A 15997-nucleotide genomic window follows, 5' to 3' on the forward strand; every position below is an offset into this window, starting at 1 on the left:
ATATAGAGGTATGGTTTACATCAAAGTACAGAACTAATGAGTATTTACATGGACATCTACATAGATAATAATATTTACAACATATACATCGATTTTTGTTTCAAAATCGATGTTGTTTATTATCTGGGACATCGGTGTCTAACTGATGTTTGATTTTTCTTGATATTTCTCTACAACCACTAAGACATCGATCGACTTTTAGTTTTACATCATTGTTGGACTCATGTCTGGTGACATAATTCTAATAGTGACACTTACCATGTGCTATAGAGAATATTTAACTGATCTTATCTGTATGACTACCGTAATAATTTAGATGATGGGAAAAGTTGATGCAAACATGAATATATTATCACTACTACACAAAGTGAATCACACGACACGTAACAGACGACATACGACATTTTGGTGTCGTCTGAGTTAGTCAGACGACATATTAGTTATAGGACAAAAGAACTAATTTCAGTTTACCCCCCTGAGGTTAGGGGTCGTCATCATGTTAGTCCCTCTAGTTTCAATTTAATCATGTTAGTCCCTGTACTCTCAAATTTCATCATCCGTGTCCAATTTCTACTATTCCATCCAATTTGGACCGTTAAGTCTAACTTTTCAGGGCTAAAATGGTAATTTCAAGACAAAAAAAAAAATAAAAAAAAAAAGATTTTTTTTTTTTTTTTTTTGCATTTTTTTTTTCTTGTTTTTTTTTTTCTTTTTCTTCGCTTATTATTATTATTATTTTTTTTTAATTTTGTCTTAAACCTATACACCACAAGTTATAATAGGTTTATAAAAAAAAAAAAATACTCTAGGTGGTTAAAAAGCCGCTCTCTGGTCTACGATATTTGTGAAATATCTCCGATAAAGCGAAGAATTTTAGGATATATCTGTAAAATATAATAGGTTTATAAAGTGAAGAATTTTAAGATATCTTCAATAAAGTGAAGAAATATCTATAAAATATGATTAAAAAAATAAATACAGATATTTCTTCACTTTATTGGGGATATATCCTAAAATTCTTCGTTTTATCGGAGATGTTCCACAAATATCGTAGACCAGCGAGCGAAGAATTTTAGGATATATCCCCAATAAAGTGAAGAAATATCTGTATTTATTTTTTTAATCATATTTTACAAATATTTCTTCACTTTATTGGGGATATATCATATTATTCTTCACTTTATAAACCTATTATATTTTATAGATATATTTTACAAATATATCCTAAAATTTTTCACTTTATCAGAGATATATCACAAATATCGTAGACCAGCGAGCGACTTTTTAACCACGTCCTAGAGTATTTTTTTTTTTTTTATAAACCTATTATAACTTGTGGTGTATAGGTTGAAGAAAAAATTTATAAAAATGAAAAATAAAAAAATAAAAAAGAAACACCTAGAGTATTTTTTGTTTTTTTTTTATAAACCTATTATAACTTGTGGTATATCTCCGATAAAGCGAAGAATTTTAGGATATATCCCCAATAAAGTGAAGAAATATCTGTATTTATTTTTTTAATCATATTTTACAGATATTTCTTCACTTTGTTGGGGATATATCCTATTATTCTTCACTTTATAAACCTATTATATTTTATAAATATATTTTACAGATATATCCTAAAATTTTTCGCTTTATCGGATATATATCACAAATATCGTAGACCAGCGAGCGGCTTTTTAACCACCTAGAGTATTTTTTTTTTGTTTTTATAAACCTATTATAACTTGTGGTGTATAGGTTGAAGACAAAATTATAAAAAAATAATAATAATAATAAGCGAAGAAAAAGAAAAAAAAAACAAGAAAATAAAAAAAATGCCAAAAAAAAAAACAGAAAAAAAATGCAAAAAAAAAAAAAACAAAAAAAAGAAAAAAAAAAATCTTTTTTTTTTTGGGTCTTGAAATGACTATTTTAACCCTCAAAAGTCAGACTTAACGGTCCAAATTGGATGGAATAGTAGAAATTGGACACGGATGATGAAATTTGAGAGTACAGGGACTAACATGATTAAATTGAAACTAGAGGGACTAACATGATGACGACCCCTAACCTCAGGGGGGTAAACTGAAATTAGTCCTTAGTTATATTTGTCGTCTGTTCTCAAACTCAGCCAACACATTGTAATCAATTGGAATTTGGTGAAACTGACAACCATAAGACGACATTTGCAACAACATATGTTGTCTGAGAAATCCGAAAAAAAAAAAAAAATTATTTACAATTATTTTTTCTAGCAAAAACTCAAAACCCTCATTCTAAAAAAAAAAAAAAAAAAAAACTCAAAACCCTCTCTCCCTCCCTTAGTCGTATGAAAAAAACAAGAGTTCCCTCCCGAAAAAATTAGGTCATTCTCCCTCCACTTAGCTCTCGCCATCTCAATCTCGCTCTCGGTCTCACTCGATACACTCTCCACTCTCAATCTCACTCGATACACTCTCGCTCTCACCATCTCACTCTCACTCTCAATCTCACTCGATTTCCTCAACCTTCTCCAACGGCAAGGCTCAAATCAAAGTCGCTATTGGTCCGGTGGTTTACTCTCTCTACGCGCCGAAGCTTAAGACCGCCTTCAGAACTAGGTCAAGCTCGGGAATTGATTCATCTACAGGTACTATATCCCTATTCAATAGGGACTACGTTTTATTAGGATTTCAGTTGGCTCTGGAAATTTTCAATTTGGGTTTGTTGGGTATGATTGGGTTTGGGTTTTATTCGAGTCTGAAATTTTGAGATGTTGATGTTAGTTGCTTGTTCTAGAGAGTCAGTGAGTCTCTGAATTGATCTGTTTAGCTTTACTGGAGATGATATTGTTGGTTACTTTTACTATTATCAAGGAATGAGTGACTCCGATTTCGTGTCTGTTTACTTGATTTTACTTTTCAATAGGCTATGCGTTTGTTTATGTGATCTGCAGTTTTGGTCTTCAGTTTTAATTGTGAAAACTTGTGTTATGGTTCAATTGTGAAGATTCTTTGCATTGTGATTTAATTCCTTATCTCAGTGGACATTTAAGTTTTCAGAAATGTGTTTATGATTGAACTGCGATACTGTGGTGATTGTTAAATCAAATTGACTACATGAGTGACTTATGTTCATATGTTGTTGTTGATAAGGAAGAAGGTTGAAGAAGTTCAGAGGGTTAATTGAATCTATGCCTTATCTTCTCCAGCAAATATTGTCGTGTCCTGAATGTGAACACTACTTCTTTGGTCAAACAGAAACCATTGTTCTTGAAAACTCTGAAACTCGGAGGTGTTAGCTCTCCTGCCTCTCAGTAATCTCTATTTTCTGATTTATATTTTGATATGTGAATTCAGGTAATTATTTACATGTTAGATGTAACTTTTTCATATTTAGTTTATGGGTAAATCCAAAATTTGTTGTTTGATTGTTGATTTTTCTGATATTTGTTCAAGTCAGGGTGTCAGTGTAAGATCTTAAAAGTTGTCTTTTGTAATTCATCAAGTGTTGTTATTCTACAGAAGTGGGACTGGAAATCTGTTGAAAGAAAAGCTATAGGATTTTTCTAGTGAAATTCATGAATACAGTTTATTCCTCTCTCAACTATCACTTAACTAGTATTAAACTTATGAAACTTAAACTTTTTCATACAACTATATTAGGTTACTTGTCACTATCTTCGTTGTTTTTTATCATATATGTAGGCAACCTATTGAGATTCAGCTATGTGCAGTTTCTGGGAAGGACTACTAGTTGGCCAGTAACAAGTAAGAATGTCTTAGCTATTTGATTCTTCGTCTTATATTGTCTATATGTATGCACTATTTGTTATGCCTTTAGGTAATCACCCCCCTTCTTGCTGTTTAGTTTCTTGATTTGGTTAAATACTTTAGGTATCAAGATACTTGTTTTCGGCTCTTGTGTCTTGCTAGGATGTGGTATCAGCTCCTAGACTGAGTTGCCCTCCTATTAGGAGAATAACAGCTACAAGAGATAAGGAGGATAATGCATTGGAATATGGATTGCCATCTTCTCACACTATATACACAGTTTGCTTGTCTAGGTGTGTACTTTTTATCTTGTCACATAAATTCAGCTACGGAAACTAAGCAGCACATTATAGAAAGCTCTGCTTTGATCATAGACCTCTAGGCATACTTATTGATCAAACTATTCAAATTTCATTTGACATTATATGTAGGCTGCTGCTTGCTCATGAAAGTTTTGGGTATATTTTCTGAGGAGTCTGGAAAATAGCTTGTTTTGGAGATAAATTATCGATACGTGTATATGCAAATTTGAACGATTGCTATATGAGTTACTTTACTGTCATGTATATACTAAACATTTGCTCATGGATGGTGGTTGCAGATACCTTTTGCATTGCATCCTATCTTATGCTCAGAATGAAGAGGCCTATGTGAAATTTGCTAGATTTGCTCTTGTTTGCTTGCTCGTTGGTCTCATTGGTTTGGGTAAGTTTATCATCCTTTTACTAGTTTCTGGCATCTTCTTTAATTATTTTATCTCAAACCAAAACTGAACTCATTTTCCCTTAATATTAAGAATTTATCTTGGCATGCGCAGTCCTGTTGATATCATTGGTGAGCTTGTTGTTGGTTGGCTGATCCTTTCCTTTTGGCTTACTGTTCATGAATATGTCGATAGTTTTGTAGTCTCAGGACAAAATGGTATGGCACACTCCTAGTGATTTAATTACTATTATATATATCTATTATATATATGCTCTTGATAGCTTGATTGTTACAACCTAGAATGCAAAAGGACCTAAATTTAGAAGAACTAAATAATTCAAAAAGAAGCTAAAACACTGTTGGATGGCAGCCAAAAGTGGTGACCACAAAAATTGGAAGACATGCATTTTATACTCAATCTAGCTCCTTATATTAATGTATTCTTATTCAATTTTTTAATAATAGCTTGCAAGGTGAGCTTTAGGGCTGTACACGTTTCTACATTGGTGTGGCTGCTGTTGGGATTGAATGCATGAATCCCCTTTTCTTTTTGGTTTAAGATTCAATGTTCAAGCTTTGTGAACCCTTTTTAGGTTATGATGACTACTTTGGTTTAGATTGTTATTAGCTTACTTTGTGTCTTTTCCAGCTAGCTCACCTTCTGACAATACTTAAATATGAGGGAAGTACATGCCCTTGTTTTGAATTGGTTGAAGGATCATGGGCTTGCCACCTGTTTCATATGCTTTCAGGGGTGTAATACTTTCAACTACTTTGTTGGATTGGAAGGATCTGTTACCTAGGTGTTTGTTAATCTTACTGCTCTGTTTACTTATTTATTTATTTTTTTTTTTGTTGCTCCTACTCAGTCTCATGCTTTTCTTTTCTTTTTTCAACTTATTTTCTTTGTGGACTCCTTGCTGCTGATTTTATACAGGTACTCTTTTTTTTCATTTTATTTAGCATAAGTCTCTTTCACTCCTCAAAACAAAAAATATAACGATGAAAAACGTTTCTCTATCTTCTAATTGAACATGCAGTCATCATGTTGAGTCTTGTATGAAAATGGTATTCGCTTTTGCTGTGTCTTGTATCTAGCTCTCAGGCAGAGGATTGAACACTTGGTCTTCTATCAACAAAACAGAAAGAAACAAATGTATTAATACTCAAATAGGTATTTGTTTAGTGACATGACAGAAAATTAATACATATACCAAAGTAGAGGTATTTGCTTATTCTCTCCCTTTCTGCATTGCTTTAGATCAAAAATGAAACCTTGGTAAGAGTTTAGGATAACTTATACATGCTGATCTTATCTCTAAGTATGAAGGCAACTTATACATGCTGATCTTATTTCAGTGTTCCAACCTTACAACAATATACTGGATATAAAGCAGCTGCTTAATTTTTTTTCTTGAACAATCAAGACTCGTCTAGTTAATGATAGAATACTCTATATAGCTCATTTGTTAAGTCCTAGCTTACAGGTATAGTATGGAATAATTGTGGTATGTCCTGCTCTGCAGATTGCATTTTCTGATCATACTGAGGGATGCATTTGTTAGTTTTTCATGTAAGCTTTGATATATGGATAATCAAGTTATGCACAATACTGACGGTTTTGATAAATGGAAAGGATCGATGCTGAAGAAAGGAGTTACTGCATCTCCAGACGTTTATCAAGCAAGTCTAGGGGCAGACTCAGAATTTCTAGTGTTAGCATCTGATGGTTTATGGGATTACATAAACAGGTAACGTGACACTGTTGATTGCTCAGTAAAAATGTCAGCCAATTGTCATATTATCTCTTCAATCTATTCACAAGAAGACTAGTCACCTTAAATTTTTGTTGCTGTCAATTTCAGTTCAGATGCAGTTTCTTTTGTAAGGAATCAGCTTCGACAACATGGAGATGTCCAGGTATATATGGCCTACACATTTGTATTTGGGAAAGTACATTGATCCCAGAACAGTGCTTATACTACACCAATTTCGGAATCAGACAACACATATCAGACGACAGCAAACATTTTAACTGTCGTCTGAAATAATCAGACGACAGCAAGAAATATTCTGTCGTCTAAGTTTTCGAATCCAACAATAGTTTTTTCTTGGCTCTTGTGCAAAATCATTTCAGACAATGGTTCATTTTTTGATGTTGTCTGAATGAGTCAATTCAGACAACAGTTATTATGTGATGTTGTCCAAGGTTCATTTATACAATGGTTTATTTTTGCTGTTGTCTGATTATTTTCAGTCACACAACTGTTTTATTTTATTTTAGGTGTCTGTTGTCTGATATCTTTTCAGTCAATGGCTGCTGAAAGATGTTGTCTGATTTAAGTGGTTCAAACAATGGTTTTTAATTTGTCTGTTGTTACATGAGTTTCAGACAATGCACCTTATTTGATGTCGTCTGAGTTTTAGGTTTTTTTTTTCGATACAATAAACTGACTTAAGTTATTAGGGTTTGACTTATACTCACACTTCCAACTCTTTCCCTCTCCATTCCATCGAGCAGAACATACACCGCCGCTGAAAATCACTCTCTCTCTCTCTCTCATCCTTCAGTCCCGCCCTCAGCCCTCCCTCAGTCCCGCTCTCAGCCCCGCCCTCAGCCCGCTCTAAGACCACGAACCCGTCTCTACTAACCAACTCTTTCCCTCTCCATTCCATCGAGCAGAACACACCGCCTCCAGTTGAAAATCACTCTCTCTCTCTCATCCCTCAGTTCCGCCCTCAGCCCTCCCTCAGTCCCGCTCTCAGATTGCTTTAGAACTGATCTATAGTCTTACGGTAATGCTGTTTTGCTTGAAATTGAATTGATTTTTGTCGGAAACGGAGTTATTTGCTGGTTTTCTGTTAAGTGGAAGAAATTGAGATAATCATGTCTATTTTTCTTTTAATCTCTTCGATTTGATTGTTTCATGCTTGGGTTGTTCTGTTTTCCCCAACAATGAGTTTTTAACAGTTTGGTTTTTTCCTTGACATTGACAGTGAAATTCTATGGGGCTCAAAAAGCAGCGAACGTAGCCAGATAAAACTGAAGCATTCAGAAGCCTGAAAATTGGGCCATGGTGAGCTCAGAGTCATATCAATTAAAAGAGGTAGATGTCCTTTCATTTCTTTTAGAATCTGAAAGAAATTAAGCAATATCTTTGTTTCTGTGTTGGTGTACGTACGTGTAAGTATTTCTATATATATATATATATATATATATCATGAGGGACTTTCCTTCTTGTTTTGGTGAAAATGGTGTTCAAGTTGCTGATTTTTCATCGTCCTCATCATCAAAAACTGCTCATCAAAACTTGGTCTCATGTGTTTATCAGTGTAAGTTGCGAGGCCGTTTGTGTTTGATTACAGTTACATGGACCAAGAATTTGATGGGTTAGGGCCTAAGCGTGAAATTGACACAATATTTGCTTCTCTAATTGGCGATATAAGTCAAATGGGGTATAGCATAAGGAAAGAATACGTGTGGAACATGGCCTTCATATATGATTTCTTTGGAACTGCTAACAAGAAATTTCTTAGGTTTTCTGAAATTTTGCCACATTACATGTTTTCTTTTGTTGTCTATACAAAATCGGTTCATAATTATCAATCTAGGCAACAGCAAGGCAATCTTCATCTTAATGGCATTTTGAAATCCCCTTTTGAGAGTTGGGTATATATATGCTGCACAAGCATTTCTGTTTTGTACTCTTCTTTATCTCTATCTGATATGAATCTAAGGTCTTGCACATTAAAGGCCTTCCTTTGTTTCTTTATTTCTATCTGTTTTTTTTTTTTTTTTCCAGATTTTGCATATTTATTACGGACCATTTAGTTGTACCATTTGGTTGGGCTTAATTGTTTACAGTTGAGATTAGTTGGGAGTTTATGGATCCCTAAGTAGTAGTAACTATTTTTAAAAAGGCTTTATTTGGCTTTATCAAATTGAAGGAACTTTTGTGGTTTCTCTTTATGTGCATAGTGGCCTATACTACTTGCTTGTCATGATCGTTGTGCTATCATTACCAGTTGTTCGAAATCTGGATGGCTGGATGAGGTTTTTCAGCACCTTAATCTAACCTTTGTATGTATTGTAAATTTGTCATAGGTATATTTGGTGATTGAAAAGGAATCTCGGCGGATGAACTAAGGAGGCTGGTGGAGGTAGATAAGCTTATTGCTGTGGCAAACTAGCTTAGATAAGCACTTTTGGTGAGTATTGCTAAGCTCTCTCTTATTTTGTACTATTGCTAATTCTGTTCATGTGAAATGATTCAACCTTTACTGTCAGACAATCTTGGAAATGCATGTCTTACAAGTTTTTTTGTGACCGGAGCCTGGGACCACGCCAAACTTCTGCAGTCTCTAAAGGCATACCAAAATGCTGTAAGTGCACAAACAGTTCCTAAAGATCAGTTTATTGTGGATAAACAATTTATGGTTATTGGTCTTTCCTTGTATGTCAGGGAAACTATATACTTACTAATAAGTTCTAATTTTTGATAATTTTAGGAAAAAGATGAAAGGATGAAATCTAATCCAGACCTGTACTTTAACTGTGCTACTGTAAGTTAGTTTTCTTTTAGACATAAACTACTCATTGGTTTCTCAATCTTTTTAACTAGATTATATTTGATGATTCCTTAAACTTTAGTTTCTGGTATTTGGCTCTTGTTTGACATTCTGCTAATAGAGGTGGACAGAAATAAGGAAACATTAATGATGCACCACTTTTTTTTAAAGTAATTTGTATGGGGTTTACATAAAAAGATGATGGCGATGATGTATACCAGTCACAGAAGTTGTATGACCTTACTTAAGTTGGCTGCCACCTCTTTTGTAGATATGTTTAACCTATTGAGCTGTATCTCATGCTACAGACGAGTTAACATTGAGTTTCTTATTTCAGGTAAACAAATATCTAGAAAACTATGAAATGGCCCTTACTGGATTTGAAGCTGCTGCTTTAAAGGATCCTGGTCTCAATGCTACCGAAGAGGTTCAAAAGATTGCTAACCTTCTTGACAAGCTAGATAATTTGTTAAGGGTAATGCATTTTTCATTCGTAAATGTGGTATCTTGAGGTCTTGAGTATGTGTTTCCAAAGTGGTTTCTAGGATCAAGGGGCCTTGGGCTATCATCTATTGGCAGGTAACTTTTGAGTGGTAAGTTTTGATTTAGTGTGATTGGAATGTGTTGCACTATTTGTTTTGCTTTGGATACTAGTTTGAATTATGCCAAAGACGGCTTTGCACTCTTTCTAATGTTATTTGTCTTTCTATGGCAGTTGCTTTAATTCCTCTATCTATTTTTCACCAACATTTTCGTTCCACTTTTCGTTTTTCTTTTTCAATTTTCATTAGTTTTGCTTTAGATCCAATATTATATGCTATCTATGTCCTAAGTTATGGATTTGTGATCTCGCTTTCATTTTCATATTGTCCAGTCAGGTATGGTGAACCAGTAAGCATTTTTACCTTTGGGTGAGATTTTGGTTTCTCTTTGATATGATTTTTAACTCCTCTGACAGATTCAATTTGTTAATGGACGTGTACCACAATCTATATCAGAAATACGAGGGTATTTGGAGAATAATTTGTTACAAATAATTGAAATCTGAGTTGCAATTCAGCTCTTAATACTTTCTGTTGTTTTATTGTCTAAGGTTGGTGTGCGAGGACATAACTGGGGGTCTAGAGGATATTGCCATTCCAGCTAGCAATTTGGTCAATGATCCTCCTGTTGCTTTGCCAGTTGATGTTGTAAATATGGTTATCTTAGCAAGCATAAAGGAGTTAAGGCTTAAAGCTGCCGGTGCATTGTTTTCACTTATTTGTGAGGTTTAGGACGTTAATGCGCATCACATTTATGGACAAGTATAAGTTTATGGTTAGGGTTAATGTTGGGATGGAATAACTTTGTTGAATATATGGATGAATGTATCGGATCTTTACATAAATGAATTTGTTTTGAATGTGTTGTCATTTGGATTCCATATATGCAGAATGTCGGTCTTTTGAATGTCTCTCAAACCATTCTATTCCAGCTAAAAACTATTGTCTAGTAATTATTCATCATAAAATGCCTAGCAAAAACTGTTGTATGAGCTATCTAACTATAATACATTAAGGACTAAAAGAATGAGAAAGCCATTGTCTAGCAAAACAACAGACAACAGTTTTTCGGAGAAACCTATAATATCAATAATGGATAGACAATGAGAATTTCAGCTATATGTTGTCTGACCCAACCTTCAGACAACAGCAAGCATATAAGCCCCTGTTGTCTGGCACAGCCTTCAGACAACAGCAAGCATATAAGCCGCTATTGTCTGGCACAGAATTCAGACAACAGCAAGCATATAAGCCTCTGTTGTCTGGCACAGAATTCAGACAACAGTAAGTATATAAGCCGCTGTTGTTCTTTGTGGTATTCAGACAACAGACTGGGTAGTAACTGCTGTTGTACTAAATTTTATCAGACGACAGTTTTCTGGTATTGTCTGATCCATGTATCAGACGGCATTGAGATAGACAACAGCAAAGACAATACTCAGACGACAGTGAAAAACTGTCGTCTGATTGAAAAATTGGTGTAGTGATTAACTACAAATACTTTCTGTTTCTGATTTCAGCTAGCTTGTTATGCGCTTGCTGAAGCTGCTCTGGCAACAACTAATTGAATGGATTGTGTTTATTCTGACCATAGCGCTGGATTATGTCAGGAAAGTCCAAAATGCTTGAAATTTTGGTTGCTTGAAACTTTTTTTTTTTTTATGACATGGTTGCTTGAAACTTTGGTTGCTATTGTTTTGCATGTATTTTGGTGAATGTCATATATCTAATTTTGGTTGCTGTTGGTTGCTTGGATTATGCTTATTGAAATTTTGGTTGTCAATTACTAAGTGGCATATATGTAATGCTCAAATTACAAATTTTTGTCAAGGTTGTCCAGAATACATAATGTACAATGACAACTATAGATTCTTTTCTGCAATTTTGTCCATTATTAAGTGCAAACCATTTTGTTTTAGTGGGAGAGAAGAGGAAGGCAGCATATCCCAGGAAGATATGGATGTGGGAGTGGGCAAAATTTATGGTCAAGACATATATGTAAGCATTGTGCTGGACATATATATATATATTTAGTTCAGTTGAGACTTAATTTGTTCTTTAGATTTGGTTGGACATGAGTTGGTGCTAGTACTTTGAATTGATAATGCAAGATTTGTGAGAATGATGTATGAGAATGTAGCAAATGACATTGGAACTTCGAATTTCATATCTGCCTATTACCATATCAATTGTGCAGATTCAATTCCAACAACATTTATTGGATTAGTAACTGCTGTTGTAGTGCAAACTATCACACAACACAAAAGTTCAAAAAGGCATTACACATATTGTCTGAGGAAATATTAGACAACACTTTTATCTAGCAACTTGTCATATTAAAGCTATTCGGACAACAAGAAGGAAAAATAAGTGTGGTATGAGATTCATTCAAGGCAACAAATGCATCAAAGTCAATGTTATCTTAAATAATATTCAGACAACATTAACATCCTCAAAAATGTTATATAACGTTAAATTCAGACGACAAGAAAAAACAATGTGTGGTTTGAAATTTATCCAAGACAACACATGGATCCGAAATATTGTCATATGAATTGCATTTCAGACAACACTGAAATCCAGATAACTGTTATCTTAAATGAAATTTAGACAACATAAGGAAACTAGAAGTGTAGTCTTCGGTTCATGCAAGACAACACCATCTTCGAACAAGTTGATATTTGAACAGCACTTGACACAACATCAGGTAATCAAAAATGCTTGTTTGAGTTTTACTTCACACATCATATTTCTTACATTATTGTCGTTGGAGATTTTTAACAGACAACACAGCCTTGGAAAGATTGTTGTGCTTGATGAATTTCACTCAACACCCAACCAATAAGCTGTTGTCTGATTTCATACCCGACAACAGACTACCGCCATGAATCAAAATTTGGTAAATTTAGACAACATATATTTAGGTACACATGTTGTGTGAATGACCAGAGAGACAATTAAAAAAGAATGTTGTCTGATGGGGGAGATCAGACATCATGCCAGTTTACAACATCTCCATTTTCATTCAGACAACAGGCTTTTGACTGTTGTCTAATTCACTTTGTGTAGTAGTGTATAATTAAGTCTAAAAGGTTAAATATAAATTACATAGTTAATTTTCATTTATAATCGTTCTAGTATCATAGTTTGGATTGCACATTAGAGATTGGTTTGGAATCATGTCTATCAATGTGTTAGCTAGCTAGAATACTGTCAATTTTTAACCTGTCATAGATACTAATTTCTATTATTTTTCTGTTAAAACGTATTGTAGCACATTCTAGTGCTCATCTATTTATATTTTACCACAGTTTAACAAAATTTAATACAAAAAAACAGAGATTGATCATGAAAACATTGGAAGCACATTGACTGAAAAGAAGCTAATTTGGTAACAATTATATCAAAAATTGAAATTCCACCACAACATATTGGGATAGAAAATGATTTAAAACTAGAAAAAAAAAATTAAAAGTTTTATATATACCACAATAGTAGATACAAGACAAGAAGCAAAAGAGAAGAAAAAATAAAGAAAGAAAAAAAGAAAAGGAAGAAAGGTAACAACATACATGTAAACGCACTTATGCCAGTTGAACATGATTTAACGACCTACAGTGCTGAAGCTGGAAGTTGGGTCTGAGAGGAACCAGATTGAGCTTGTTGCAGAGGTTGAGGCATTGGGTAATCAGGCATGATATGTGGAAGATTTGGCAATGGTGCTTCACGCTGGAGATTCCTAATCACTTGTCCTACTTTTGGCCTTTCTTTGTTGTTTGGATGAGTGCACCATAATCCAACAATTAACAAGCACTCCATTTCATTTTTATCAAAATCCATATCCAATCTCTCATCAGCTGCATCCAATAAATTTCCTGCAAGGTATAAATGCCAAACCCACGTATAAAGCGGTGAGTGGAATTCTCCATCGTGGTAGGTCCTCCTTCCACAAGCAATTTCCAAGGCCACAACTCCGAAGCTAAACATGTCTGATTCTTTGCTTGCCCTCCCTTCAATAACATATTCTGGAGCCATGTATCCAAAAGTCCCGACTACCCCTTCAGTCTGATACCTTAACCGCGGATCCACAAGCTTAGCAATCCCAAAATCACCAAGTTTAGTGCTAAAATCGTTGTCCAATAAAATGTTAGCTGATTTGATATCCCTATGAAGGACACACTGCTCTGCATCCTCGTGTAGATAATGAAGCGCCGAGGCCAAGCCTAGAGCTATCCTATACCTAAATTCCCATTGCAAAGTTGCTCTAGGGCCAAATAGATGCGTGTCAAGGCTACAGTTAGGCATGTATGCATAAACAAGTAAGCATTCTCCTTGCTCATGACACCATCCAATAAACTGCACCAAGTTTTTATGTATTATGCGACTTATTATCTTGACTTCGTTGATGAAGGTTTTCTCATAGTGCTTGTCAGATTGTGCAAAGATTCTCTTCACAGCAACTGCACAGCCTAGATCTTGTATGATCCCTTTATAAACTTGTCCCGATCCTCCTTGGCCTAGCCTTCTGTCGTTTGCAAAGCCATTGGTGGCTGCAACTAGTTCTTGATAAGTAAATTGTCTTGGCAAGGCTAGTATCTGAATATCTGAATTTATGGAGGACAATGGAACACTGGAGGTGTCATTCGACTCATTTCCTTCTCCACGAGTCCTCTTTATCCGCTTCCGTACGACCCACCGGTAGGCGACATAAAGCATCGAAATAAAGAAAAGAACTGCTGCTGCAGCGACCCCAATTGTCAAGACTATCCTCCTCCGGGTCGCATCGGACTTTAATTCTGAACTTCTGAATTCCCATGATCTTATAGCATGCCGCTCAGAGCCAAGGTTTGTAGAAGATGCAAATCCAACTGTAACCCACTCCGGGAGAGATATTTTCAGGTCAATTGCATAGGAAAGGGAAGAATTTGCCTCGAACTTTTCTTCGTATGTCCAAAACACGGTGAGGTTGTTGGTGGTAGCATTGTATGTTATCCGTACACGACACAATTGCCCACTATGGAGGAAAGGATTCCAGCTGGCAGTAACAGCTGACGTGATGCTCCTGTCGTTGATCCCGATGTGCGGCCCCGTTGATGGAGCCTCGACGATGCCGGCCAGAGTGTCGAACTCGACCGTCACAATCTGGATTAGGGAGGCTGCAGAACCAGCGGTCCAGTTGAACAAGCCCATAAAAGGACCGGCGGAGTTGGGTGTAATTTGATAGTGGACCGGAGCGAGGAAGAAGGCAAACCCATCACCACATGAGCTACTGTTACGAATTTCCACAACGAAGGAGAAGTTAGTAGTGAAGTCTGCAGCAAATGACGACCCCTCCCACAAGTGCAACGGCTCTGCATATCTAGCCCAGCCAACTCGAAAAACATCTTCTGTATTGAGTTCAATGAATCCCGAACCGTCGGAAGCTGCATCACCGTCGTAGAGTATCTTACTTGCAGTTTTATCGAAGTAATTGATACTGAAGGAAAGTGGATGGCAAAAGGGAATAAGGAGGAAATTGATGGAGATGATCAAGTGCATAATACTGCAATTATTCAAGAAGTAGTGAAGACGAAAAGTTGCCACCCTTATTAGAGACATCATCGCATGCATGCTGATAAAATCTGCAGTGCAAAGAATCAAAGAAGCCTCCTTACTAAATAAACAGCAACTATTCTGAAATTTGAAGACAATTAGTCACACCTCATCTCTTTTGTCCTGAAACGCTACAAACAAACGCCCCTTGGGCGTCCACGATAAACGTTGACCGGAGTCGGCTAGCGTCATTGACAGCCAGCCACAGACTAATAACCTTTACGTAATTCTGGATTTGGGGTTTTTCCACAAAGAGATAAGGTTGAAAGCTGGGGAGTTCTTATCCTCATATATATTTGGCACTGGAAGAATATAATCAAGAAAATCTAACTGATATTTTCATTAATTTGTTTTGATATTCCTTCAAGTCTTGAAATAGATAGGAGTGGTTGATAACAAGTCTGCCCACAAGCCCAAACTGAAATTGCCCAGTCCATCAGTACCAAGGACCAAAATATCGAGTTTCGAGGAAATATCGATGGTCCCGGAAACGGAAATTTTGACAGAAATATTAAGGATATATCGATTTCGGTAAATAATCAATAAAAATGATGGAAATATGAAGAAAAACATGTAAATTTTAAGTGAAACTTTTAGATATGTTTATTCTATCAATTGTCTATTATATATAGAAACAAGACCTTGAATAAGCCTTGTTGTATAGTAATTTGTAATAATTTAAGATGAAACGCTAAATGCTGAATTGCCGATAACTCTAAAATTTTTTGAAATATATAAACATCTTTTTTTTTTTTTTTGATAGCTGGAAACCCAATGGGAGGCTAGGCCATCACGCATTATATACATTCTTTGTACATATCATACATTACACCTTGAATTACATGAGTAACT

At 35.3% G+C, this 15997-nt stretch overlaps 3 protein-coding genes and 1 long non-coding RNA gene across 6 annotated transcripts; 3 read left to right on the top strand and 1 right to left on the bottom strand.

The window, feature by feature from the left end:
* The first annotated feature begins 2530 nt into the window (after positions 1-2530).
* LOC133735365 (uncharacterized) lies at positions 2531-4487 on the top strand. Its single transcript, XR_009858974.1, has 4 exons — positions 2531-2614; positions 3120-3258; positions 3672-3734; positions 4339-4487. It is a non-coding gene; the product is annotated as an uncharacterized LOC133735365 (long non-coding RNA).
* Positions 4488-5437: 950 nt separating this feature from the next.
* LOC133732921 (protein phosphatase 2C 57-like) lies at positions 5438-11540 on the top strand. Its single transcript, XM_062160558.1, has 3 exons — positions 5438-6193; positions 6308-6362; positions 11074-11540. The coding sequence occupies exons 1-3, from the start codon at positions 6030-6032 to the stop codon at positions 11119-11121; spliced, it is 267 nt and encodes an 88-aa protein (XP_062016542.1). The 5' UTR covers positions 5438-6029; the 3' UTR covers positions 11122-11540.
* On the top strand, positions 8672-10423 carry LOC133727445 (uncharacterized). 3 transcript variants are annotated; one of them, XR_009855183.1, is made up of 4 exons: positions 8672-8825; positions 8952-9005; positions 9349-9604; positions 10105-10423. XR_009855183.1 is itself a non-coding variant. In XM_062155025.1 (3 exons), exons 1-3 carry the CDS (start codon positions 8709-8711, stop codon positions 9520-9522), a joined length of 345 nt encoding a protein of 114 aa, XP_062011009.1. In that variant the 5' UTR covers positions 8672-8708; the 3' UTR covers positions 9523-10423. The 3 variants fall into 3 exon arrangements, 1 of the variants encoding a protein (XP_062011009.1); XR_009855184.1 differs by having other exon boundaries at positions 9349-9590; XM_062155025.1 differs by having other exon boundaries at positions 9349-10423.
* A 1386-nt stretch (positions 11541-12926) lies between the features above and the next one.
* LOC133727446 (L-type lectin-domain containing receptor kinase IX.1-like) lies at positions 12927-15383 on the bottom strand. The gene is made up of 2 exons (XM_062155026.1): positions 15254-15383; positions 12927-15174 (listed from the first exon to the last, which is right to left on the bottom strand). The coding sequence occupies exon 2, from the start codon at positions 15161-15163 to the stop codon at positions 13166-13168; it is 1998 nt and encodes a 665-aa protein (XP_062011010.1). The 5' UTR covers positions 15164-15174; positions 15254-15383; the 3' UTR covers positions 12927-13165.
* Between the last annotated feature and the right edge of the window lie 614 nt (positions 15384-15997).

The sequence above is a fragment of the Rosa rugosa genome, chromosome 1 (genome assembly GCF_958449725.1).
Source record: "Rosa rugosa chromosome 1, drRosRugo1.1, whole genome shotgun sequence".
NCBI classification, from domain to species: Eukaryota; Viridiplantae; Streptophyta; class Magnoliopsida; order Rosales; family Rosaceae; genus Rosa; species Rosa rugosa.